General features: G+C 43.1%; 1 protein-coding gene across 1 annotated transcript in view; it reads right to left on the bottom strand.

The window, feature by feature from the left end:
- Positions 1-26941, bottom strand: part of grip2b (glutamate receptor interacting protein 2b) — a 217007-nt gene that overhangs the window by 52999 nt on the left and 137067 nt on the right. The window contains exons 13-18 of the mRNA XM_064967506.1: positions 25975-26120; positions 17727-17807; positions 14897-14960; positions 5871-6016; positions 4485-4629; positions 1990-2129 (exon numbers count right to left, since the gene is read on the bottom strand). Of these exons, the coding sequence (XP_064823578.1) occupies positions 1990-2129; positions 4485-4629; positions 5871-6016; positions 14897-14960; positions 17727-17807; positions 25975-26120 (722 nt within the window). The remainder of the gene's footprint in view (positions 1-1989; positions 2130-4484; positions 4630-5870; positions 6017-14896; positions 14961-17726; positions 17808-25974; positions 26121-26941) is intronic.

The following is a 26941-nucleotide window of genomic DNA, read 5'->3' as shown; positions in this document are numbered from 1 at the left end:
GGCTGACACCAGGCTGACACCAGGCTGATACCAGGCTGACACCAGGCTGACACCAGGCTGACACCAGGCTGATACCAGAGGAAGGCCCAAACATGTTGGGAAATCAAGAAAAAAGTGAGTACATCCCCCTGTACATATTTGAGTATATATTTTCATGTGATAACACTGAAGAAATGACACTTTACTCAGTTTTGTTGCCAGCGGTTTAGACATTAATGGCTGTGTGTTGAGTTATTTTGAGGGGACAGCAGATTTACACTGTTATACAAGCTGTACACTCACTACTTTACATTGTAGTGAAGTGTCATTTCTTCAGTGTTGTCACGTGAAAAGATATACTCAAATATTTACAAAAACGTGAGGGTTGTACTCACTTTTGCGATATACTGTGTATATATATATTTAGATTTTATTGTCACATACCCAGCATAGGTACAGGGTCAGTCATAGTAGTATGATAGGTGTTGTTGTACAGGGTCAGTCATAGTAGTATGATAGGTGTTGTTGTACAGGGTCAGTCATAGTAGTATGATATGTGCAGTGTAATCAGTTGTTGTACAGGGTCAGTCATAGTAATATGATAGCTGTTGTTGTACAGGGTCAGTCATAGTAGTATGATAGGTGTTGTTGTACAGGGTCAGTCATAGTAGTATGATAGGTGTTGTTGTACAGGGTCAGTCATAGTAGTATTATAGGTGCAGTGTAATCAGTTGTTGTACAGGGTCAGTCATAGTAATATGATAGCTGTTGTTGTACAGGGTCAGTCATAGTAGTATGATAGGTGTTGTTGTACAGGGTCAGTCATAGTAGTACAGCACCCCTGGAGGAAATTAGAGTGAAGTGCCTTGCTCACATAATTCAAACCAGCAATCTTTCGGTTACTGGCTACGCTACCTGCCACCATTACCTTTCCTGCCACCTCTACTGTAATACATGTATCATCAGCAATGATGATGAGTCTTTCCTGCTTGCTCTTTGGGGTCTAGGCTGGGTTACTGTAAAAAATGATGAGGAGTCTTTCCTGCTTGCTCTTTCAGGTCTAGGCTGGGTTACTGTAAAAGATGATGAGGAGTCCTTCCTGCTTGCTCTTTGGGGTCTAGGCTGGGTTACTGTAAAAGATGATGAGGAGTCTTTCCTGCTTGCTCTTTGGGGTCTAGGCTGGGTTACTGTAAAAGATGATGAGGAGTCCTTCCTGCTTGCTCTTTGGGGTCTAGGCTGGGTTACTGTAAAAGATGATGAGGAGTCTTTCCTGCTTGCTCTTTGGGGTCTAGGCTGGGTTACTGTAAAAGATGATGAGGAGTCTTTCCTGCTTGCTCTTTGGGGTCTAGGCTGGGTTACTGTAAAAAATGATGAGGAGTCCTTCCTGCTTGCTCTTTGGGGTCTAGGCTGGGTTACTGTAAAAGATGATGAGGAGTCTTTCCTGCTTGCTCTTTGGGGTCTAGGCTGGGTTACTGTAAAAAATGATGAGGAGTCTTTCCTGCTTGCTCTTTCAGGTCTAGGCTGGGTTACTGTAAAAGATGATGAGGAGTCCTTCCTGCTTGCTCTTTGGGGTCTAGGCTGGGTTACTGTAAAAGATGATGAGGAGTCTTTCCTGCTTGCTCTTTGGGGTCTAGGCTGGGTTACTGTAAAAGATGATGAGTCTTTCCTGCTTGCTCTTTGGGGTCTAGGCTGGGTTACTGTAAAAAATGATGAGGAGTCTTTCCTGCTTGCTCTTTGGGGTCTAGGCTGGGTTACTGTAAAAGATGATGAGGAGTCCTTCCTGCTTGCTCTTTGGGGTCTAGGCTGGGTTACTGTAAAAGATGATGAGGAGTCCTTCCTGCTTGCTCTTTGGGGTCTAGGCTGGGTTACTGTAAAAGATGATGAGGAGTCCTTCCTGCTTGCTCTTTGGGGTCTAGGCTGGGTTACTGTAAAAGCCCTTTGTGACAGCTGCTGTTAAAAAAAACGGCCTTTTATTAATGAAGTCGATTGATTGATTTTGTGAACACTTACTGTCGACCTGTTTTTTGATCTTGAGTGTGACCGTCTCCCCGGCCATCTGTAGCAGGTGAATGGCCTCGCTGAGCGGCTTGCCCTTCAGACTGACACTGTTGATAGCCAGGATACGATCTCCCACATGGATGGCTCCGGTCCTACGGGGAAGACGACAGGTTAAATGGTAGGATCTCTGGTGTCGTAGGGTGTCAGGGTCTCAGAGTAGGAAAGCTGATCCAGGATCATAATAATGTCTTTTAGATCATGACGAATAAGATTATATAGAAAGGGGGGAACCTGATTCTAGATCAGTGTAAATTATTATGGGTCCTGGAATGTTGACAAATAGCTTAAGTGGGACCAGCCAGGTCGTTTTTCATGGTAACGTGACCTGACCAGGAAAATCTCTAGTCAGGAAATACTTGGTGGGAATACTCCAGGTCCTACTTTATGGAGATGGTAAATTAGAGAGGATTTATTTGATGGCAGTACTGTAATGTAATTGTGCCTATAAGATGGATCGTGATGATTTGTCATGGCCTCGTGTTTAATCCATCCAACATACCTAATGATTTAATGTAATCAATTATTTTCATAGATACCATCCCTTTACTAAAAGAGATCCTGTTTAAAAAAACATTAGTTGTTTATATAACAGCCGTAAACATGCAGAATAGCTCTGCCCGTTAAGTTGACCCAAAAGTCCCCACTCTGGTAGAAATGAAAACAGATTCCCTTATCTGGTTAGATATACACAAACATATGAGTCAAGATTTGAGCGTGTGCCAATGAGTCACAACCTGCAGGAACAGCGATCATGATCGAGGTCAAACAATGATAAGCCTCTGTCTGTCTGTCTGTCTGTCTGTCTGTCTGTCTGTCTGTCTGTCTGTCTGTCTGTCTGTCTGTCTGTCTGTCTGTCTGTCTGTCTGTCTGTCTGTCTGTCTGTCTGTGATCTCTGACGAGCCGATACGATAGAGCCCCCACTCTGTTGATGCTATAAACAGACCTCGGTTAAAGAAGTATTTGTTTTCTATCAAATATTTAGAGTGTTGGATTCAGGACGCTTTGGGGTTTGCACTTTTGGGGACTATTCTATTGGTTACATTGCACCAGAAAAGCTCAATCAAGTGCGGCTAAAGTATGAAATATTTCAAAATACTATTTGAAACCAGGTCTACACAAAAAAACATGACAAATAATATAAATAAACTTAAATGCATGTTGATCAAAATGTACATAAGCTAGCGGTACGGGACTGGTGTTGGCCTGGGTTCAAATAGTATTTGAAATAATTTCAAATACTTTTATCTGGGCTTGTTTGAGCTTGTCTGATGCAATGGAACCAATAGAATTGTGGCAAAACTGTAAACCCCGCCCATCTGGCACTCCAGGCAGGCTAAAGCAAAACACTAATACATTTTGAATACTATTTGAACCCAAGTCTGTGACTGGTGGTCTGTATGAGAACAGAACGCTATGAGCAGTGTAGAAGGGAATCAGGCTTTCTTCAGTTCACATGTTAGAGGAGTACATAGGCCATGTGTCGTATGCACACACACACACACACACACACACACACACACACACACACACACACACACACACACTGTGGTTGGTGGGCGTTAAAAGTTAAATCCTTGTCAATCTATTAAAAGATGAGGGGTTGTGATCTCTGGCTGCGTGGGAGGTAGGGGGGACAAAGGGGGTGAGTTTGAATTGAATTGTATTGAGAGAAGTAAGAGAGAGAGAGAGAGAGAGAGAGACAGAGAAAGTGAGAGAAAGTGAGAGAGAGAGAGAGAGAGAGAGAGAGAGAGAGTTTAAGAGAGAGAGAGGGTGGGGGGGCAGAAGGAGGGAGGAGGGGGATGTAGTGTGTTCTGACTCCATAAGGTAGAGAGGGGTGAAGAGGGCCAGGGCCTGCATGGCCAGACCCACAAAGGGCCCTTGACCGTGGGGCTAGAGATGAAACGCTGGCCCCTGTCCCTTTGTCCTTCTGTCCCCTCTGTCCCCCCTGCCCCTGTGCCCCCCTATCCTGGCCCTGGCTGTCTCACCTCTCAGCCAGGCCCCTCTGTCCCCCCTGCCCCTGTGCCCCCCTGTCCTGGCCCTGGCTGTCTCACCTCTCAGTCAGGCCCCTTTGTCACCCCTGTCCTGGCCCTGGCTGTCTCACCTCTCAGCCAGGCCCCTCTGTCCCCCCTGCCCCTGTGCCCCCCTGTCCTGGCCCTGGCTGTCTCACCTCTCAGCCAGGCCCCTGTGCCCCCCTGTCCTGGCCCTGGCTGTCTCACCTCTCAGCCAGGCCCCTTTGTCCCCCCTGTCCTGGCCCTGGCTGTCTCACCTCTCAGCCAGGCCCCTCTGTCCCCCCTGCCCCTGTGCCCCCCTGTCCTGGCCCTGGCTGCCTCACCTCTCAGCCAGGCCCCTGTGCCCCCCTGTCCTGGCCCTGGCTGTCTCACCTCTCAGCCAGGCCCCTCTGTCCCCCCTGCCCCTGTGCCCCCCTGTCCTGGCCCTGGCTGTCTCACCTCTCAGCCAGGCCCCTCTTGGTGAGGCCAGAGATAACGATCGGGTCAAATGGCTCCTCTGTCCCTGAGATGGTTATGCCCAGGGGGCCTCCATATCTCTTCAGCTCCACCGTATAGATGATAGAACCAGACGTCTCCTGTTCATCTAGGGGGGAGGTAAGAGAGAGGGAGAGGGAAGAAAGGGAGGGAGGAGAGACCATTAGAGAGAGGGGGGCGGGGTGACTTCAGGGTATACAGGAAATCAGAGAGAAAGAAAGAGAGTGAGAGACAGAAAGAAAGAAAGAGAGTGAGAGACAGAGAGAGACAGAGAGAGAGACAGAGAGAGACAGAGACAGACAGAGAGAGACAGAGAGAGACAGAGAGAGAGAGTGAGAGATATATATAGAGAGATATAGAGAGAGAGAGAGATATAGAGAGATATAGAGAGATATATAGAGAAAGATATAGAGAGATATAGAGATATATAGAGAGAGAGAGAGATATAGAGAGATATATAGAGAAAGATATAGAGAGAGATATAGAGAGATATATATATATAGAGAGAGATATATAGAGAGATATATATATAGAGAGAGAGAGAGATATAGAGAGATATATAGAGAGATATAGAGAGATATAGAGAGATAGATAGAGAGAGATTCAGGGCATAGCTACACTTTAAGGCAGAGGTAATCACACAGCTCCCTAGACATACTAAAAATCCAGAATTCACAGGCAGGCAGAAAGCAATACAATTTCAATAATGTCTGACGGATGGGCTGTTCATCCTCCACACAGTATAAGAAATGCATCATGGAAATGAAAATGGCCCTTTTATAATATACCCGTGATGGCTTTATTCTTAGAATCAGGACATGTGTGAAACGCGTCTGCAGATCTCACCAATGGAGAGAAAGGGGGGAAAGGAGGGAGAGGAAGACAACTGAGTCATCTGCTGCTACAGGAAATGCTTCTATGCTTTCATATCAGACAGCAAAGCTATAAACCTATCCACTATTTACAGAGCTGCATCTGATTAAACGTATCTGCTATTTATAGAGCTGCATCTGATATTTGGTAGAGAGTATGAACTATATAACACTATAGGTCACTAGTATTTAATCATGCCATTTGTGTGTCTAAAACACTACAATACTGGTGGGTGATAGCTTGTTGAATCAGGATTGTGTTTGGCAGAAGAAGAAATGGTTGTGGCTATTTGTAGACAATACTGCCACTGTGTGGTAAAGTCTGGTACTGAAGGAGTTTTTCTTTGCCACTGTGCTTCTGCTTCTGTTAATTATTTGGGATCTGATTGATTGATTCATCAGTATGTATATATGTCTTCTCTATATACCATACTCCTGTTACATATACTACTTCCTAACTGCCTCCCAGTAGGCTCACCTGAGTTGTCCTCGTCCTTGCGGATCTTGAGTTTGACCAGGTCCTCTGCCTGTTGTAGGATCTGACAGGCGTCTTCCATGGAACAGTTCTCCAGTCTGATGTTGTCTATGGCCAGCAGCTTGTCACCTGGCTCCAGGGTACCAGTCCTGGGTAGAGGGAGAGAGAGAGAGGGGGGGGGAGAGAGAGAGAGAGAGAGACAGAGAGAGAGAGAGAGAGAGAGACAGAGAGAGAGAGACAGAGAGAGAGAGACACAGAGAGAGAGGGGGAGAGAGAGAGAGAGAGAGAGAGAGAGAGACACAGAGAGAGAGAGGGGGGGAGAGAGAGAGAGAGACAGAGAGAGCATCTTCACTATCTCATCCTGTAATATCCAAGGCCTGAGATCATCTGTCTTTGGCCTAAAGAGCAGGAACCTGGACTTCACCAAATACATTTGAAATTCATCCAACAAGAAACATGGTATAGAGAAGATGGACCCACTCATTGCCCTCTAGGTTACAGAGAGCTGGTAGTCCCATCCACCAAACTACCAGGTGTGAAACAGAGAAGGGACTCAGGACATATGATAATATGGTATAGAGCAGATCTAACTCACTCTATTAAGTTAATCAAAACAGGAACACGTTACATCTGGCTAGAAATGCAAAAGGAAATGATCTCAAGAGAGAAAAATGTCCTCCTGTGTGCTACCTATATTCCCTCCACTAGAATCCCCATACTTTAACAATGACAGCTTCTCCATCCCAGAGGGGGAGATCAATCATTTCCAGGCCCAGGGACATGTACTAGTCTGTGGTGACCTTAAGAACCTGACACCCTCAGCACACAGGGGTACAAACACCTACCTGGAAGTGACATCATTCTCTCTCCCATATGCCCCTCTAGACACACATATGACAACATAACCACACCTATGACAACCTAACCAACAAAAACGGGTCACAACTCCTGCAGCTCTGTCGCATACTGGGTAGGTACACTGAACAAAAATATAAACGTAAAATGCAACGGTTTCAAAGTTTTTACCAAATTTCAGTTCATATAAGGAAATCAGTCAATTGAAATAAATGAATTAGGCCCTAATGTATGGATTTCTGTTGGTCACAGATACCTTAAAACAAAGATAGGGGTGTGGATCAGGAAACCAGTGGGTATCTGGTGTGACCACGTTTCGCCTCTTGCAGTGCGACACATCTCTTTCACATAGAGTTGATCAGGCTGTTGATTGTGGCCTGTGGAATGCTGTCCCACTCCTCTTCAATGGCTGTGAGAAGTTCCTCGATATTTGGCGGAATTGGAACACGCTGTTGTACATGTTGATCCAGAGCATCCCAAACATGCTCAATGGGTGACATGTCTGGTGAGTATGCAGGCCATGGAAGAACTGAGACATTTTCAGCTTCCAGGAATTGTGTACAGATCCATGGGGTCATGCATCATCATGGTGAAACATGAGGTGATGGAGGTGGATGAATGGCACAAAATTGGGCCTCAGGATCTCGTCACGATTTCTCTGCACATTTAAATTGCCATCGGTAAAATGCAATTGAGTTTGTTGTCCGTAGCTTATACCTGCCCATACCATAACCCCACCACTACCATGGGGCACTCTGTTCACAACGTTGACATCAGCAAACCGCTCGCCCACATGACGCCATAACGCTCTCTGTCATCTGCCGGTACAGTTGAAACCAGGATTCATCCATAAAGAGCACACCTCTGCAGTGTGTCAGTGGCCATCGAAGGTGAGCATTTGCCCATTGAAGTTGGTTACGAGACCGAACTGCAGTCAGGTCAAGACCCTGGTGTCAGGACCCGGTTTCGAACCTGGGTCTCCGGAGTGAGAAACAGTCACTTAACCAACTGAGCCACGAATAGTCAGCAGAACCCAGAAGATGAGGCAGACACAGCAGTACTTAAGACGGTGTATTTAATAAAGAAAAAATCCTAAAATACAAAAAATGGCAAATCCAAAAGGTGGTAGGAAAAACACAAAAGACCTCAAAAGAAACTCACCAAAAAATAAACAAAAACAAAAAAACAGAATACCACAAGAACTTCACCCGGAATCGACAAGAGCACACAGAACACTAGGGCAGGGTGCTAACATACAAACACAGAGCACAGAACTGAGGGAAACAAAGGGTTTAAATACAATCAGGGATAACGAGACACAGGTGCAAACAATAATGGGGATCAAGGGAAAAACACAGGGACAAAAAGCACAATGGGGACATCTACTGACAAAAACCCGGAACAACCCTGGCCAAATCCTGACAGAATCCCCCTAGGAACGGCTCCTGACGTTCCTACCAGCTCTCTCAGGGTGGAGGACCCTGAACTGACGAATGAGGTCAGGGTCCAGGATGTCTTTGGCAGGAACCCAGGAGCGCTCCTCAGGACCGTAGCCTTCCCAGTCCACCAGATACTGCCAGGACCGCTGCACCCGGCGGGAATCCAGTATCCGGTGGACGGTATAAGCCGGCTGGCCTCCAATGACACGAGGCGGAGGGGGAGGTCTGTCTGCCGGGACAAGGGGAGAAAAAACAACAGGTTTTAACAATGACACGTGAAATGTGGGATTAATCTTAAGGGATCTGGGTAAGTGTAGGCGATAAGAAACTGGGTTAACTCTCCTGGCAACCTTGAAGGGACCGATGTATTTTTGGGACAGCTTGCGAGACTCCACCCGTAGAGGTAAGTCTCTTGTGGAAAGCCAGACTCTCTGGCCGGGCGCAGGGTAGGCCCGGGACGGCGACGTCTGTTGGCTTGTTGTTGATACCTCTGTGAGGAACGCATCAGATTAAGACGGGTCTTCCTCCACATAAGCCGACAGCGTCTGACGAACCTCAAGGCTGAAGGCACTCTGACTTCTGCCTCCTGGTCCGGGAACAATGGAGGAGCATAGCCAAACTGACACTCGTGCGGGGACATACCAGTGGAGGAGGAGCGCAAGGTGTTGTGCGCGTATTCGGCCCAAACAATAAAGGATGACCATGTGGACGGGTTGTCACGAGTCATACATCGGAGGGTGGTTTCCAGCTCTTGATTCATCCTCTCTGTTTGGCCGTTGGACTCCGGATGGTACCCTGAAGATAGACTGGCAGAAGCCCCCATGAGTTGGCAGAAGGCCTTCCAAAACCTTGAGGCGAACTGGGGACCTCTGTCAGAAACCACATCTTGAGGAATGCCGAAGACTCGGAACACATGATTAATTACCAACTCAGCCGTTTCCTTGGCAGAAGGTAACTTAGTCAGAGGGACGAACCTGGCCGCCTTTGAAAACCTGTCGATTATGACTAGGATAGTAGTATTGCCATGGGATGGAGGAAGTCCAGTAATAAAGTCCAATGAGATATGGGACCAGGGTCTGTGGGGAACAGGTAAAGGGTGAAGGAGTCCTTGAGGGCGGAGGTGAGAAGATTTGCCCTGGCAGCACACGGGGCAGGCATTGACGAAAGTGGCAACGTCTTCTCTTATGGTAGGCCACCAGAACTTACGCTGGATGAACTCCAAGGTGCGACCTACGCCCGGATGACAGGTGAGGCGAGAGGAGTGCCCCCACAGAAGGACCTGAGTCCTCACTGCCTTGGGGACAAACAACCGATTGGCAGGGCCTCCTTTAGGGTCCGGTTCGCTAGCTTGAGCACGTTTCACAGTATCCTCAACTTGCCACGAGATCGGAGCCACAATCTTAGCAGCAGGAAGGACAGGCATGTCCGTGTCATCTCGAATGGCAGGAGCGTAGACTCGGGACAGGGCATCCGGTTTGAGATTCTTCGACCCGGGCCGATAGGTGAGGATAAACTGGAATCGATTGAAGAAAAGAGACCATCTAGCTTGTCTAGAGTTCAATCGCTTCGCCTGCTGGATATACTCCAGATTTTTGTGGTCCGTAAGCACTTGAAACGGGTGAGAAGCCCCCTCGAGCCAGTGTCTCCATTCCTTCAATGCCATCTTAACCGCTAGGAGTTCACGATCCCCCACATCGTAGTTCCTCTCAGTCGGGGTAAGCCGGTGTGAGAAGAAAGCGCACGGATGAAGCTTCTTGTCTTCACCCCTCTGAGACAGGACAGCTCCAACACCAACTTCAGATGCGTCTACCTCCACCACAAATGGTTCATCCGTAGTCGGTAGTATCAGGATGGGAGCAGAGAGGACGCGCTGCTTGAGTCCTTGGAAGGCCGTCTCAGCTTCTCTTCCCCACACAAACCTTGCATTGCCACCTTTGGTTAAAGCTGAGAGAGGAGCTGCCACCAAACTGAAGTTCTTGATGAACTTGCGGTAAAAGTTTGTGAAGCCCAGGAAACGCTGAACATCCTTAACGGATTTGGGGGTGGGCCAATCCGCTACCGCCCCTACCTTCCTAGGGTCCATTTGGACTCGACCGGGTTCCACTACAAATCCCAGGAATTGTACTCGGGATGAATGGAATTCACATTTTTCCGGCTTAACGTACAGATGGCTGTCCAGGAGGCGTTTGAGTACTTGTCTGACATGCTTAGTGTGTTCTTGAAGGGAGCTCGAAAAGATGAGGATGTCATCCAAGTAAACGAACACAAATATGTTAAGCATATCCCTAAGCACATCGTTTATGAGCGCTTGGAACACCGCTGGGGCGTTGGTCAGGCCGAAGGGCATCACCAAGTATTCATAGTGACCAGTAGGCGTGTTGAAAGCGGTCTTCCACTCGTCACCAGGTCTGATCCGCACAAGATGGTATGCGTTCCGCAGGTCAAGCTTAGTGAAAACAACTGCTTCCTGGAGCAGCTCGAAGGCTGTGGCCATAAGGGGTAGCGGGTAACGGTTACGGACGGTTATGTCATTGAGTCCCCGGTAGTCGATGCAAGGACGTAATCCACCATCTTTCTTGGCCACAAAGAAAAACCCTGCTCCCGCCGGGGAGGTTGATGGACGCATGAGGCCTGCTTCCAGAGAGTCCTTGATGTAGGTATCCATAGCAGCTCGTTCGGGTGGAGATAGGGAAAAGATCCGACCCCTGGGGGGCAAGTGCCCGGAAACAGGTCGATGGGGCAATCGTAAGATCTATGGGGTGGTAGCATGGTGGCCCTCTGTTTGCTAAACACCAGTTTGAGGTCATGGTAACACTCGGGAACTCGGGTCAGGTCGATGGATTCTAAAGACTCGGGAGTAGAACTCGGGAATTCTGGAAAATACAAGTAGCTTGGCACGTAGGACCCCACTGCTTGATAGTGCCCACAGACCAGTCGATGTGAGGGTTATGGCTGTGAAGCCAGGGGTATCCAAGGACGAGAGGGAACTCGGAACAGGAGATCAAATGAAAGTTCATCAATTCCTGGTGTTGTGAAACTGAAAGTCTCAAGGAGGTAGTGACATGAGTGACAAGTCCAGATCCCAAAGGGCTTCCATCCAATGTAGTAACCCTCATGGGGTCACTTAGAGGTTCAGAGGGAACGCCATTCTCCTTCGCCCAGACACCATCCATGAAGTTACCTGCGGCTCCAGAGTCTACCAAGGCTTGAAGGTGAAGCTTGTGGTTGTCCCAGGAGAGGGTGACTGGAATGAGCAGACGGGAGTTGGACGGATGGGAGGAGGTTATGTTTCCCGTTACAGTTCCCCCGGTCTGTACGGGACAGAGCGTTTCCCTGGAGCCCGGGACACGTGGAACGGAAATGGCCCGGTTTGCCGCAATATAGACAGCGTCGCTCCCTCATCCGGCGGTCTCTCTCAGCCTGGGAGATGCGTCCAATCTGCCTGGGTTCCGGTGGAGCCAGCGATGATAAAGGTGGGGACTCGGAGCTGGGACTGATAGGGGCTAGAGGTCTACGGTTGAGTTCTCTCTCTCTCAGACGCTGGTCAATGCGTGAGGCCAACTTGATCAGGGACTCGAGATTGTCCGGTGGTTCCCGAGTGGCCAGTTCATCTTGGATAGTGTCGGAAAGGCCTTTCAGAAAGCACACCGTGAGCGCCTCGTTGTTCCAGCCACTCGCTGCTGCCACCGTGCGGAACTGGATGGCATAGTCCGTCACGCTGCGCCAACCTTGATGGAGAGTCAGGAGCTGTTTGGCTGAGTCAGAACCACTGCTTGGGCCTTGAAACACTCGTTTGAATTCCTCAGCAAAGGCAGAGTAGCTGGCACAGCAGGAACTATGGGCATCCCACACAGCAGTAGCCCAGGCCAGGGCTTTTTCCGACAGCAGGGTAATGATATATGCGATCTTAGACCGGTCGGTGGGAAACGACGAAGGTTGCAGCTCAAAGGAGAGAGAACATTGAGTGAGAAAGCCTTTACAAGCACTTGGATCACCTGAGAACCATTGGGGAGGTGGAAGACGAGGTTCAGCCAGGGGGTTAACTGCCATGGGTACGTGAACCTGAGGTACTGGGACGGGAACCGTTGCCGGGGTAAGTCGATCAGATATCTGCTTTATGGAAGTCAGCATCTCCGACAGAAGATGAGAATGTCTAGCCATTAAGGCCTCTTGCTGAACCAGGGCGGCTTCGTGGCGTTGGACAGTCTCCTGGTGGTGGGACAGCGTGGCAAAAAGGTCCTGGGAACTGGCTGCCTCTGGGTTCATTTTTGGCTCTGTGTTTCTGTCAGGACCCGGTTTCGAACCTGGGTCTCCGGAGTGAGAAACAGTCACTTAACCAACTGAGCCACGAATAGTCAGCAGAACCCAGAAGATGAGGCAGACACAGCAGTACTTAAGACGGTGTATTTAATAAAGAAAAAATCCTAAAATACAAAAAATGGCAAATCCAAAAGGTGGTAGGAAAAACACAAAAGACCTCAAAAGAAACTCACCAAAAAATAAACAAAAACAAAAAAACAGAATACCACAAGAACTTCACCCGGAATCGACAAGAGCACACAGAACACTAGGGCAGGGTGCTAACATACAAACACAGAGCACAGAACTGAGGGAAACAAAGGGTTTAAATACAATCAGGGATAACGAGACACAGGTGCAAACAATAATGGGGATCAAGGGAAAAACACAGGGACAAAAAGCACAATGGGGACATCTACTGACAAAAACCCGGAACAACCCTGGCCAAATCCTGACACCTGGTGAGGTCAACGAGCAGACGAACAGATGTGCTTCCTGAGACAGATTCTGACAGTTTGGGCAGAGATGATTTGGTTGTGCAAACCAACAGTTTCACCAGCTTATCTGGATGGCTGATCTCAGACAACCCTGCAGGTGAAGAAGTTGGATGTGGAGGTTCTGAGCATGCGTGGTTACACGTGGTCTTCAGTTATGAGGCTGGTTGGACATACTGCCACATTTTCTAAAATTACATTGGAGGTGGCTTATGGTAGAGAAATTAATATTCAACAGCTTTGGTGGACATTCCTGCAGTCAGCATGCCAATTGCACACTCCCTCAAAACTTGAGACATCTGTGGCATTGTGTTGTGTGATAAAACGGCACATTTGAGAGTGACCTTTAATTGTCCCCAGCACAAGGTGCACCTGTGTAATTATCATGCTGTTAAATCAGCTTCTTGATATACCACACATGTCAGGTGGATGGATTATCTTGGCAAAGGAGAAATGATTATATGCTCACCAATGCTCATTAATTAACAGGGATGTAAACACATTTGTGTACACAATTTGAGAGAAATATGATTTTGTGGGTGTGGAAAATATTTAGGATCTTTTATTTCAGCTCATGACATATGGGACCAACCCGTTTATATTTTTGTTTAGTGTATATAATGGTAGGCTTTGAGGGGACTCCTACAGTAGGTACACCAATAGCTCATCTCTAGCCAGTAGTACTGTAGACTACTTTATCACCGACTTCAACCCAGAGTCTCTCAGAGAGCGTTCACAGTCAGCCCACTGACGCCACTATCAGACTCTACTTGAACAGAGTAATAATCAACCACGAGGCATCGAAGCCCAACAAACTGCAAAATATTAACAAATGCTTTCGATGGAAGGAAGGTAGTGTAGACACCTACCAGAAAACTATTGGCCAACAACAAATTAGACAACTTTATTAGACAACAAAATGTTTTCCTGCAATAGTGAAGGTGTACACTTAGCAGTAGGAAGCCTGAACAGTATAGTTACCTATTAGCTGACACATCAAAAGTAAATTCCATCAGAAAACCTAAGAAAATTAACAACAATGACAAATGGTTTGGTGAAGAATGCAAAAAACCTAAGAAAGAAATTGAGAAACCTGTCCAACCACAAACATAGAGACCCAGAAAACCTGAGCCTACTCCTTCACTATGGTGAATCACTGAAACAATGCAGAAATACACTACGGAAAAAGAAGGAACAGCACGTCAGAAATCAGCTCAAAGTAATTGAAGAATCCATAGAAAATTGGAAAACACGAAACAAACAACAACACAAAGAATTATCTATCCAAAATGGAGAAGTATGGGTAAACCACTTCTCCAATCTTTTTGGCTCTTTAACAAAGAACAAATGGCAAAAACATATACATGATCAAATACAAATCTTTGAATCAACTATTAAAGACCACCAGAACTCACTGGATTCTCCAATTACATTGAATAAAATATACGACAAAATACAAACCCTCCAACCCAAAAAAGCCTGTGGATTTGACGGTATTCTAAATTATTAAATATACAGACCACAAATTCCAATTGGCTATACTTAAACTCTTTAACATCATCCTCAGCTCTGGCATCTTCCCCAATATTTGGAAGCAAGGACTTGTGGAGACAAATTTGACTCCAATAACTACCGGGAGATATGCACCAAAAGCAACCTTTGGAAAATCCGCTGCATTATCATTAACAGCAGACTCGTACATTTCCTCAGCAATTTTTTATTTTATTTGACAATGAAGCTGAGAGGTCAAATACGTATATATGTTAAGTACATATGTTTCTACTGCCAAGTTTACACCTTCACTAATTAATTAATTATTATAATAATAATAATTACAGTGAACTGTCTCTCTCTGTAGGAGAACAAAATGAACCGTCACAAGCTCAAACAATTGAACCCAAGTCATTAGTCTGTGGCCTGAAGCCATCCATACAGACCGTACCTGTGAGCCATACTGCCTTTCTTTATGTCTGAGATGATTAGAGGCTCTCCAGACTTCTTACTGGCTGTCAGGGAGGAGAGGTAACAGTGTTAGTATTTTATACATCCTGTACTTTTGTCATTAATTCATGATTTTAATAGAAAATAATTATTGTTATTGTTTAAAGGAAAAAGTGAGATTGAATTAAACAGCTGGAAGCAGTTGGTGCTTTTTCAACAGACATAAGATGACTGTACAATGTGGTGGGTGAACTCCAGTGGCATTACACTGTCAAATAAAGAACCCCATTAAGACTTCATTTCCTCTGACATGTACTGTTCATGGCTGGGTTTATAAGGGTTATGTACTGGGTTTACAAGGGTTATGTACTGGGTTTACAAGGGTTATGTACTGCGTTTATAAGGGTTATATACTGGGTTTACAAGAGTTATGTACTGGGTTTACAAGGGTTATCTACTGCGTTTATAAGGGTTATATACTGGGTTTATAAGGGTTATGTACTGGGTTTACAAGGGTTATGTACTGCGTTTATAAGGGTTATATACTGGGTTTACAAGGGTTATGTACTGGGTTTATGTACTGGGTTTACAAGGGTTATGTACTGGGTTTATAAGGGTTATGTACTGGGTTTACAAGGGTTATGTACTGGGTTTACAAGGGTTATGTTCTGTACATGGCTGGCATTATAGGCGTTATGTACTGGGTTTACAAGGGTTATGTACTGGGTTTACAAGGGTTATGTACTGGGTTTATAAGTGTTATGTACTGGGTTTATAAGGGTTATGTACTGGGTTTACAAGGCTTATGTACTGGGTTTACAAGGGTTATGTACTGTTCATGGCTGGGTTTACAAGGGTTATGTACTGGGTTTACAAGGGTTATGTACTGTACATGGCTGGGTTTATAAGGGGTATGTACTGGGTTTACAAGGGTTATGTACTGGGTTTACAAGGGTTATGTACTGGTTTACAAGGGTTATGTACTGTTCATGGCTGGGTTTATAAGGGTTATGTACTGGGTTTATAAGGGTTATGTACTGGGTTTACACGGGTTATGTACTGTACATGGCTGGGTTTATAAGGGTTATGTACTGGGTTTACAAGGGTTATGTACTGGGTTTACAAGGGTTATGCACTGGGTTTACAAGGGTTATGTACTGGGTTTACAAGGGTTATGTACTGGTTTCCAAGGTTTATGTACTGGGTTTCCAATGGTTATGTACTGGGTTTATAAGGGTTATGTACTGGGTTTACAAGGGTTTTGTACTGTACATGGCTGGGTTTATAAGGGTTATGTACTGGGTTTACAAGGGTTATGTACTGTAAATGGCTGGCATTATAGGCGTTATGTACTGGTTTTACAAGTGTTATGTACTTAGTTTACAAGGGTTATGTACTTGGTTTACAAGGGTTATGTACTGTACATGGCTGGGTTTATAAGGGTTATGTTATGGGTTTACAAGGGCTATGTACTGGGTTTACAAGGGTTATGTACTGGGTTTACAAGGGTTATGTACTGGGTTTATACGGGTTATGTACTGGTTTACAAGGGTTATGTACTCTACATGGCTGGGTTTATAAGGGTTATGTAGGGTGCATGGCCATCTTTATTAAGGGTTATGTAGGGTGCATGGATGTCTTTATTAAGGGTTATGTAGGGTGCATGGCCGTCTTTATTAAGGGTTATGTAGGGTGCATGGCCGTCTTTATTAAGGGTTATGTAGGGTGCATGGCCATCTTTATTAAGGGTTATGTAGGGTGCATGGCTGGCTTTATTAAGGGTTATGTAGGGAGCATGGCCGTCTTTATTAAGGGTTATGTAGGGTGCATGGCCATCTTTATTAAGGGTTATGTAGGGTGCATGGTCATCTTTATTAAGGGTTATGTAGGGTGCATGGCCATCTTTATTAAGGGTTATGTAGGGTGCATGGCTGGCTTTATTAAGGGTTATGTAGGGTGCATGGCCATCTTTATTAAGGGTTATGTAGGGTGCATGGACATCTTTATTAAGGGTTATGTAGGGTGCATGGCCATCTTTATTAAGGGTTATGTAGGGTGCATGGACATCTTTATTAAGGGTTATGTAGGGTGCATGGACATCTTTATTAAGGGTTATGTAGGGTGCATGGCCGTCTTTATTAAGGGTTATGTAGGGTGCATGGTCATCTTTATTAAGGGTTATGTAGGGTGCATGGTCATCTTTATTAAGGGTTATGTAGGGTGCATGGCCATCTATATTAAGGGTTATGTAGGGTGCATGGCTGGCTTTATTTAGGGTTATGTAGGGTGCATGGCTGGCTTTTTTAAGGGGCAGCAGAAGGAGACTACCCAGAGAATAGAGTAATGGAGTGATACGTCAGCTCTCTAAAGTCAACAACCCTTCAGCTCGCTGCTTGGGAGAAAACTCTATGCATAAACAGAGTTGTATAGGAGCTGGGTATTTTCCCAAGGTCATTTAATGAGATTCCACAGGCAGTTTTCGGTAGGCAGAGGGAGAATGAAGAGGAGTAGGGTTACGTCCCAAATGACACCACATTAAGAGATAAGCCCTGGTCAAAAATAATGCACTATATAGGCAATAGGGTGCCATTCATTTGGGACACAGCCTTTGAGTAGTGGTGGGTGTTCTAGAGAGCTTTAAAATAAACTCACAACCATGAGAAGCAGGAGAATGCCATGAGAAACAAGATAAATATTTTAGACGGACTGTCCATGAGGAGGATAGATCATTTAGACATGATGGTAGAGGAAGTGTGTGTGTGTGTGCGCGTGTGTGTGTGTGTGTGTGTGTGTGTGTGTGTGTGTGTGTGTACGTGTATACTAAGTCTTACCACTGATAGTGATGCCCAGCTCCACCCCTCTCTTCTTAGGCAGCTTCACATGGAATGTTCCACTACTGGGTACAACAGACTCTAAACACACAGAGAGGAGAAAACACACACACACACACACACACACACACACACACACACACACACACACACACACACACACACACACACACACACACACACACACACACACACACACACACACACACACACACACACACACACACACACACACACACACACACACACACACACACACAAATTAACAGGGATGTAAACACATATGTGCACACAATTTGAGAGAAATACGATTTTGTGGGTGTGGAAAATATTTAGGATCTTTTATTTCAGCTCATGAAATATGTGACCAACCCGTTTATATTTTTGTTTAGTGTATATAATGGTAGGCTTTGAGGGGACTCCTACAGTAGGTACACCAATAGCTCATCTCTAGCCAGTAGTACTGTAGACTACTTTATCACCGACTTCAACCCAGAGTCTCTCAGAGAGCGTTCACAGTCAGCCCACTGACACCCCTATCAGACCACAGCAAAATCACACTCTACTTGAACAGAGCAATATTCAACCACGAGGCATCGAAGCCCAACAAACTGCATACTATTAACAAATGCTATAAATGGAAGGAAGGTGGTGTAGACACCTACCAGAAAACTATTGGCCAACAAAAAATTAGACAACTTTATTAGACAACAAAATGTTTTCCTGCAATAGTGAAGGTGTACACGTAGCAGTAGGAAGCCTGAACAGTATAGTTACCTATTAGTTGACACATCAAAAGTCAAATCCATCAGAAAACCTAAGAAAATTAACAACAATGATAAATGGTTTGATGAAGAATGCAAAAAACCTAAGAAAGAAATTGAGAAACCTGTCCAACCACAAACATAGAGACCCAGAAAACCTGAGCCTACTCCTTCACTATGGTGAATCACTGAAACAATGCAGAAACACACTACGGAAAAAGAAGGAACAGCACGTCAGAAATCAGCTCAATGTAATTGAAGAATCCATAGAAAATTGGAAAATACTAAACAAACAACGACACAAAGAATGATCTATACACACACACACACACACACACACACACACACACACACACACACACACACACACACACACACACACACACACACACACACACACACACACACACACACACACACACACACACACACACACACACACACACACACAGTGTCCTATGTAGAGTCCATAGAAGTGGTCTAAAGTAGTCCCCTATGTAGAGTCCATAGAACTGGTCTAAAGTAGTGTCGTATGTTGGGAATAGGGTGCCATTTGGCATGCAGGCATAAGGTCCATCATCATCATCATCATCTTTATTGCATACTATCATACTATCATACTATCATATTCACATACTATCATACTATAATATTAACATAATATCATACTATCATATTAACATACTATCATATTAACATACTATCATATTAACATACTATCATACTATAATATTAACATACTATCATACTATCATGTTAACATACTATCATATTCACATACTATCATACTATAATATTAACATACTATCATGTTAACATACTATCATATTCACATACTATCATATTCACATACTATCATACTATCATATTAACATACTATCATACTATCATGCTATCATACTATCATATTAACATACTATCATACAATCATACTATAATATTAACATATTAACATACTATCATACTATCATATTAACATACTATCATACTATCATATTAACACACTATCATACTATCATATTAACATATTAACATACTATCATATTAACATACTATCATACTATCATATTAACATATTAGCATACTATCATACGATCATACTATCATATTAACACACTATCATACTATCATATTAACATATTAGCATACTATCATACGATCATACTATCATATTAACATACTATCATATTAACATACTATCATACTATCATATTAACATACTATCATACTATCATATTAACATATTAACATACTATCATACTATCATATTAACATACTATCATATTAACATATTAACATACTAGCATATTAACATATTAACATACTATCATATTAACATATTAACATACTATCATATTAACATATTACAGTTTTTTTCGATTGCTAAACGACAGTGGGCACAACTGGAGTCACGTGCAAAACTCTAACTACAGTCTGCACTACCAACAGTCACCTGAGCTAAACAGTTCACATCACCTGCAAAACTCATTCCAAGCAACACAACTCTTAACACATGGCTCAAAACACGCTCAGTGCAGCCAAACACTATGTACAACCCTCACTGAGATAACACACACTGTCACTCAGAACACATGAGAGTAAAAACACTAGCATCAAACACCAATACAGAAAATACAAACTTTTCATCTTTACAGTTTGAACAATTTCAGACTTCATACAAAGTAATATTTTCTTCAAAGAAAAGAGTGACATTCTTTCAAATGATTTATTACAATTTTTAGAACATAACAATTCTTTAAGGTAAATGAAAATTAGCAGTTTGCTTCAATAGTCTGTAGTAATTTACGGAATTACAGTAATGAGAAAAAAAAGGTAGAAACTAAAAGGACATACTGTAATTCGAACAAATAATTGAGGGGCTAATCCTGCCTCTCTCTAGCATCAGGCCACAGGTTTTCTTCAACATCACATCTAATGTTTTCTCTTGCCATGCACCTGGGGAAGAACCTTCTGGAGTGCCTTATCCATCCCTGGCAGTCCTCTGGACTCGTGTCCTCACATCCGGCACGCATGGCTTCCAAAAGAGACATTTGGTCATGTGGGTGGTGACCAAACACTTTCCACCTCCAGGCAGATAAAAACTCCTCTATTGGGTTGAGGAAGGGTGAATATGCAGGCAGGTACAAAACTATAAATCTGTGATGTGCTGCAAACCAATCTGTGACAGCTGCAGAGTGGTGAGAAGCAACGTTATCGCAAACTATGACAAAAACTTGGGGGTTTCTTACTGGCTCCCCCTGTTCTGCTGGCACTAGCTGAGCATAGAGCTGTTCTAGGAAAGCTATAAGCATTTTTGTGTTGTATGGGCCAATGAGTGGTGTGTTGAGAAGCAAACCTTCATGGCCATTGCAGCACACATGGTGATATTCCCCCCCTTTGGCCTGGAACCTCCACAGTGGCCCTTTGACCGATAACATTCCTTCCTCTGCGCCGTGTTTTGGCAAGGTTTAATCCAGCTTCATCGATAAATACAAATGAATGTGGTCTTTCCAGTGCTTCCACCTCCATTACTCTATGAAAAACAGTAAGTGCACAGTTTTACTGTAGAAATGCTAGTGTTTTTTTTACTGTAAATATTTTGTATAGCTGTGTACGTAACCTCAGACGTCTTACCTGGACATATTGGTATCTTTGCTCTTTTACCCGTTCACTGTTTCTCTCGAACGGTACAGTGTATAACTGTTTCATTGTAACTTGGTGTTTCTTTAGGACTCGAGCAATAGTTGTTGTGCTGACAGAATTAACATTTTCAAATATATCATTATCAGCCAGCACTCTATCTTGAATCTCCCGCAGTTTTATTGCATTGTTGACAACAACCATGTCAACAATAGCATTTTCCTGAGCATCTGAAAATATTTTTCCTCTTCCCCCTGTTGGGGGCAGCCTTTGGGTCCTGTTGTAAAAATATATTTTACAGTCAAACTTACTGTAATATATATCTGTGTAAATTTTCTATAATTGCAATACAAAATAGATTCCTGTAATGTTTTCATTTACTGTAAGGATGTAACTCTCACCTGTTTGTATGATGGAAAATTCGCATTACAGATGCCACTGTGGATCTTTGCAGATTGGGTTGCACCCTCAACCCTGCCTCTCTCAATGAGAGACCATGGTTCACGACATGGTCTATAAGTGTAGCCCTTATTTCATCTGAAATAACAGCTCTTTGTCTTCTTTGTCTTCCTCCACGCATCCACCCTCTCCCTGCCACCCTTCTCCCTCCACGAACCCATCTTCCTTGTTCCATTTCCAAAATGAGTCTTTCTGAGCTCTACCTATATATACTGTAATATGTGTGTGTGTTCACTAACAAGTCTAAAACAAGACACCTGCTTAGCCTTTCAGCTGAAATTGCAATCAGCCGTGTTTGAAAGGCACAAGGCTGAAATCTATTCCGTTTTGAATGTGTGGTTCACAGTTTTGACAGCAGTGTGTTAGCATTTTAACAAAGTGCTGTAAATCCACAGTGTTGTGCAGGTTGTGGTTAAAGTCATGGGATAAGTGTGTAGAGTTTTGAAAACTGTGTTCAAGCAATGAAAGACGAACTGGAGTTTGGTCCACATGAACTGCTGCTGTGCAGGCTGTAGTTAGAGTTTTGCACATGTGACTCCAGTTGTGTCCACTGTCGTTTAGCAATCGAAAAAAACTGTAACATACTATCATACTATCATATTACCATACTATCATACTATCATACTATCATATTAACATACTATCATATTATCATACTATCATATTAACATACTATCATATTAACATACTATCATATTCACATACTATCATATTAACATACTATCATACTATCATATTAACATGCTATCATATTCACATACTATCATATTAACATAACATCATACTATTATATTAACATACTATCATACTATCATACTATCATATAAACATACTATCATATTAACATACTATCATACTATCATATTAACATATTAACATACTATCATACAATCATACTATCATATTAACATATTCACATACTATCATACTATAATATTAACATACTATCATACTATCATATTAACATACTATCATATTAACATACTATCATATTAACATAAGATCATATTCACATACTATCATACTATCATATTAACATACTATCATACTATCATATTAACATACTATCATACTATCATATTAACATATTAACATACTATCATACTATCATATTAACAAATTATTATACTATCATATTAACATATTAACATACTGTCATACTGTAGTATCCTACTATCCTAATATCAGGCTATCCTACTATCCTACTATCCTAGTATCCTACTATCCTACTATCATGCTATCCTAGTATCCTACTATCATGCTATCCTACTATCCTAGTAGCCTACTATCCTACTATCATACAATCCTAGTATTCTACTATCATACTATCATACTATCATGCTATCCTAGTATCCTACTATCCTACTATCATACTATCATGCTATTCTAGTATCCTACTATCATACTATCCTACTATCCTAGTATCCTACTATCATACTATCATGCTATCCTACTATCCTAGTATCCTACTATCATACTATCATTCTATCCTAGTATCCTACTATCATACTATCATTCTATCCTGCTATCCTACTATCCTGCTATCCTACTATCCTAGTATCCTACTATCCTACTATCATACTATCATGCTATCCTACTATCCTACTATCATACTATCATTCTATCCTGCTATCCTACTATCCTGCTATCCTACTATCCTACTATCCTACTATCCTAGTATCCTACTATCCTACTATCATGCTATCCTAGTATCCTACTATCATGCTATCCTACTATCCTAGTAGCCTACTATCCTACTATCATACAATCCTAGTATTCTACTATCATACTATCATACTATCATGCTATCCTAGTATCCTACTATCCTACTATCATACTATCATGCTATTCTAGTATCCTACTATCATACTATCCTACTATCCTAGTATCCTACTATCATACTATCATGCTATCCTACTATCCTAGTATCCTACTATCATTCTATCCTAGTATCCTACTATCATACTATCATTCTATCCTGCTATCCTACTATCCTGCTATCCTACTATCCTAGTATCCTACTATCCTACTATCATACTATCATGCTATCCTACTATCCTACTATCATACTATCATTCTATCCTGCTATCCTACTATCATGCTATCCTACTATCATTCTATCCTAGTATCCTACTATCCTACTATCATACTATCATTCTATCCTGCTATCCTACTATCATTCTATCCTACTATCCTACTATCATGCTATCCTACTATCCTACTATCATACTATCATTCTATCCTACTATCCTACTATCCTACTATCATTCTATCCTAGTATCCTACTATCATACTATCATTCTATCCTGCTATCCTACTATAATTCTATCCTACTATCCTACTATCATGCTATCCTACTATCCTACTATCATTCTATCCTAGTATCCTACTATCATACTATCATTCTATCCTGCTATCCTACTATCATTCTATCCTAGTATCCTACTATCATTCTATCCTACTATCCTACTATCCTGCTATCCTACTATCCTAGTATCCTACTATCATACTATCCTGCTATCCTACTATCCTAGTATCCTACTATCCTACTATCCTATTATCCTAGTATCCTACTATAATACTTTCATAATATCCTATTATCCTACTATCATGCTATCCTACTATCCTACTATCATTCTATCCTGCTATCCTACTATCATTCTATCCTACTATCCTACTATCATACTATCATGCTATCCTACTATCCTAGTATCCTACTATCCTACTATCCTACTATCATTCTATCCTAGTATCCTACTATCATACTATCATTCTATCCTGCTATCCTACTATCATTCTATCCTAGTATCCTACTATCATTCTATCCTACTATCCTACTATCCTGCTATCCTACTATCCTAGTATCCTACTATCATACTATCCTGCTATCCTACTATCCTAGTATCCTACTATCCTACTATCCTATTATCCTAGTATCCTACTATAATACTTTCATAATATCCTATTATCCTAATATCATACTATCCTACTGTCCATCCCAATTAAAAGCTGTTTAATCAGGTTGGAAATTGTTATCAAAAAGGCAGCACCTACTCTAATTAGTTGTGTGCAGACACACATACATTGAAAATGCAGAATATTTATTATAATGACTAGCTATCATTAGGCCTGCTCATTATAACGATTACCATTAGACCATCAGACCCACCATTTTATCAACTAATTAGATTTATACACTGGATATTTTAAATGAGAATTGTAAAAGTTACTTTGGCCCTTAGGGTAACCACTCTAAACCCTGATGATAAACTGTTCATTACAATGATTACTAGACCATTAGTCTAAGGCAGGGGTGTCCAACTAATTTTGCCCCTAGAGCCACATTCAGTCTCCAACAACGTCCGGAGAGCCGCACTGAAAATTGGTTATATTTCCTCACCATCAAAATTTGCAAGAAATAGTCCTCTATTCATCCTTGTCTTGCCATTTTTGATGTCTAGGCTTTCATTTGGGTGATTATTAGTGAGCTGGACATATTGAGCTGGACACAGTGAGCTGGACACAGTGAGCTGGACACAGTGAGCTGGACATATTGAGCTGGACACAGTGAGCTGGACATATTGAGCTGGACACAGTGAGCTGGACACATTGAGCTGGACACATTGAGCTGGACACATTGAGCTGGACACATTGAGCTGGACACATTGAGCTGGACACAGTGAGCTGGACACAGTGAGCTGGTATATTGAGCTGGACATATTGAGCTGGACATATTGAGCTGGACACAGTGAGATGGACACAGTGAGCTGGACACATTGAGCTGGACACAGTGAGCTGGTATATTGAGCTGGACACAGTGAGCTGGACATATTGAGCTGGACACAGTGAGCTGGACATATTGAGCTGGATACAGTGAGCTGGACATATTGAGCTGGACACAGTGAGATGGACACAGTGAGCTGGACATATTGAGCTGGACACAGTGAGCTGGACACAGTGAGCTGGACACATTGAGCTGGACACATTGAGCTGGACACAGTGAGCTGGACATATTGAGCTGGACACAGTGAGCTGGACACATTGAGCTGGACACAGTGAGCTGGACACAGTGAGCTGGACACAGTGAGCTGGACATATTGAGCTGGACATATTGAGCTGGACACAGTGAGCTGGACACAGTGAGCTGGACACAGTGAGCTGGACACTTTGAGCTGGACACAGTGAGCTGAACACAGTAAACTGGAAGTATACATTTAAAGTATATTGAGTTTGAAATCTCAAACCACCCCCTCACGTGCCGGTTCTGGCCCATGGCCCGTATGTTTGACACCCCTGGTCTTTAGCTTTTCAACCATTTTATAAATTCATTAGTTTCACATATTGTACATATAGCCGACTGGGAGGCCTAAGCCCAAAAGACCAACCTGCGACGTCAAACTCTATTTCAAGAGAGACCTTATTGGCCAGAGCGGCATCTCGGAGAAGCTGATTGGCCTCTTCCAGTGTTCCATCCTCCGTGGGGATTCCGTTGATGGACAGGAGTCTGTCTCCAACCTGCAGCAGGCCGCACCTGTCGGGACAATCGATCAATAAATGAAGTGATCAATCATTCAATCAATCAAATGCAATTATAAAGCCTTGTTGACACAAAATGTCTTTACTGTAATCCGGCCTGGATGCAAAAGAGAAGTTAGGAAAAAAGGCAGTCACATTTTTACATAATTTTACAATATAAATCGGATCAAATACATTTAATTGGATTTGTAATTTCAGTTGTAACAATCAGAGAAATGATTACGAAAAACCGAGAGATGGAAAAGTATAGAGTAGCAGAGTTAAGACATTGATTAATAATGAATACAGTAACCTCCAGGGAAGGAGAGCATATGAATCTTATTACCAATCATCTGGACTATAGCTGATTGAAAAGGCACTGGAGAGAGAGAGAGAGAGAGAGAGAGAGAGAGAGAGAGAGAGAGAGAGAGAGAGAGAGAGAGAGAGAGAGAGATGAGAGAGAGAGAGAGTAGGAATGAGAGAGAGAGAGAGTAGAAATGAGAGAGAGAGAGTAGAAACGAGAGGGAGAAAGAAAGAGAGAGAGAGCGAGAGGGTAAGAGAGAGAGAGAGAATGAAAGAGACAGAGAGAAAGAAAGAGAGGGAGAGGGAGGGAGAGAGACTAGCATATCTATTGGGTGAAATGCCACATTGTGCAATCACAGCAACAAGATTTGTATCCTGTTGCCACAAGAAAAGGGCAACCAGTGAAGAACAAACACCATTGTAAATACAACCCATATTTATTTATTTTCCATTTTGTACGTTAACTGTTTTCACATCGTAACAACACTGTATATAGACATAATATGACATTTGAAAGGTCTTTATTCTTTTGGA

The sequence above is a fragment of the Oncorhynchus masou genome, chromosome 6, assembly GCF_036934945.1.
Source record: "Oncorhynchus masou masou isolate Uvic2021 chromosome 6, UVic_Omas_1.1, whole genome shotgun sequence".
NCBI lineage: Eukaryota > Metazoa > Chordata > Actinopteri > Salmoniformes > Salmonidae > Oncorhynchus > Oncorhynchus masou.
The sequence above is the reverse complement of the archived record's forward strand: the minus strand, read 5'-3'. Positions and strand labels throughout refer to the sequence as shown.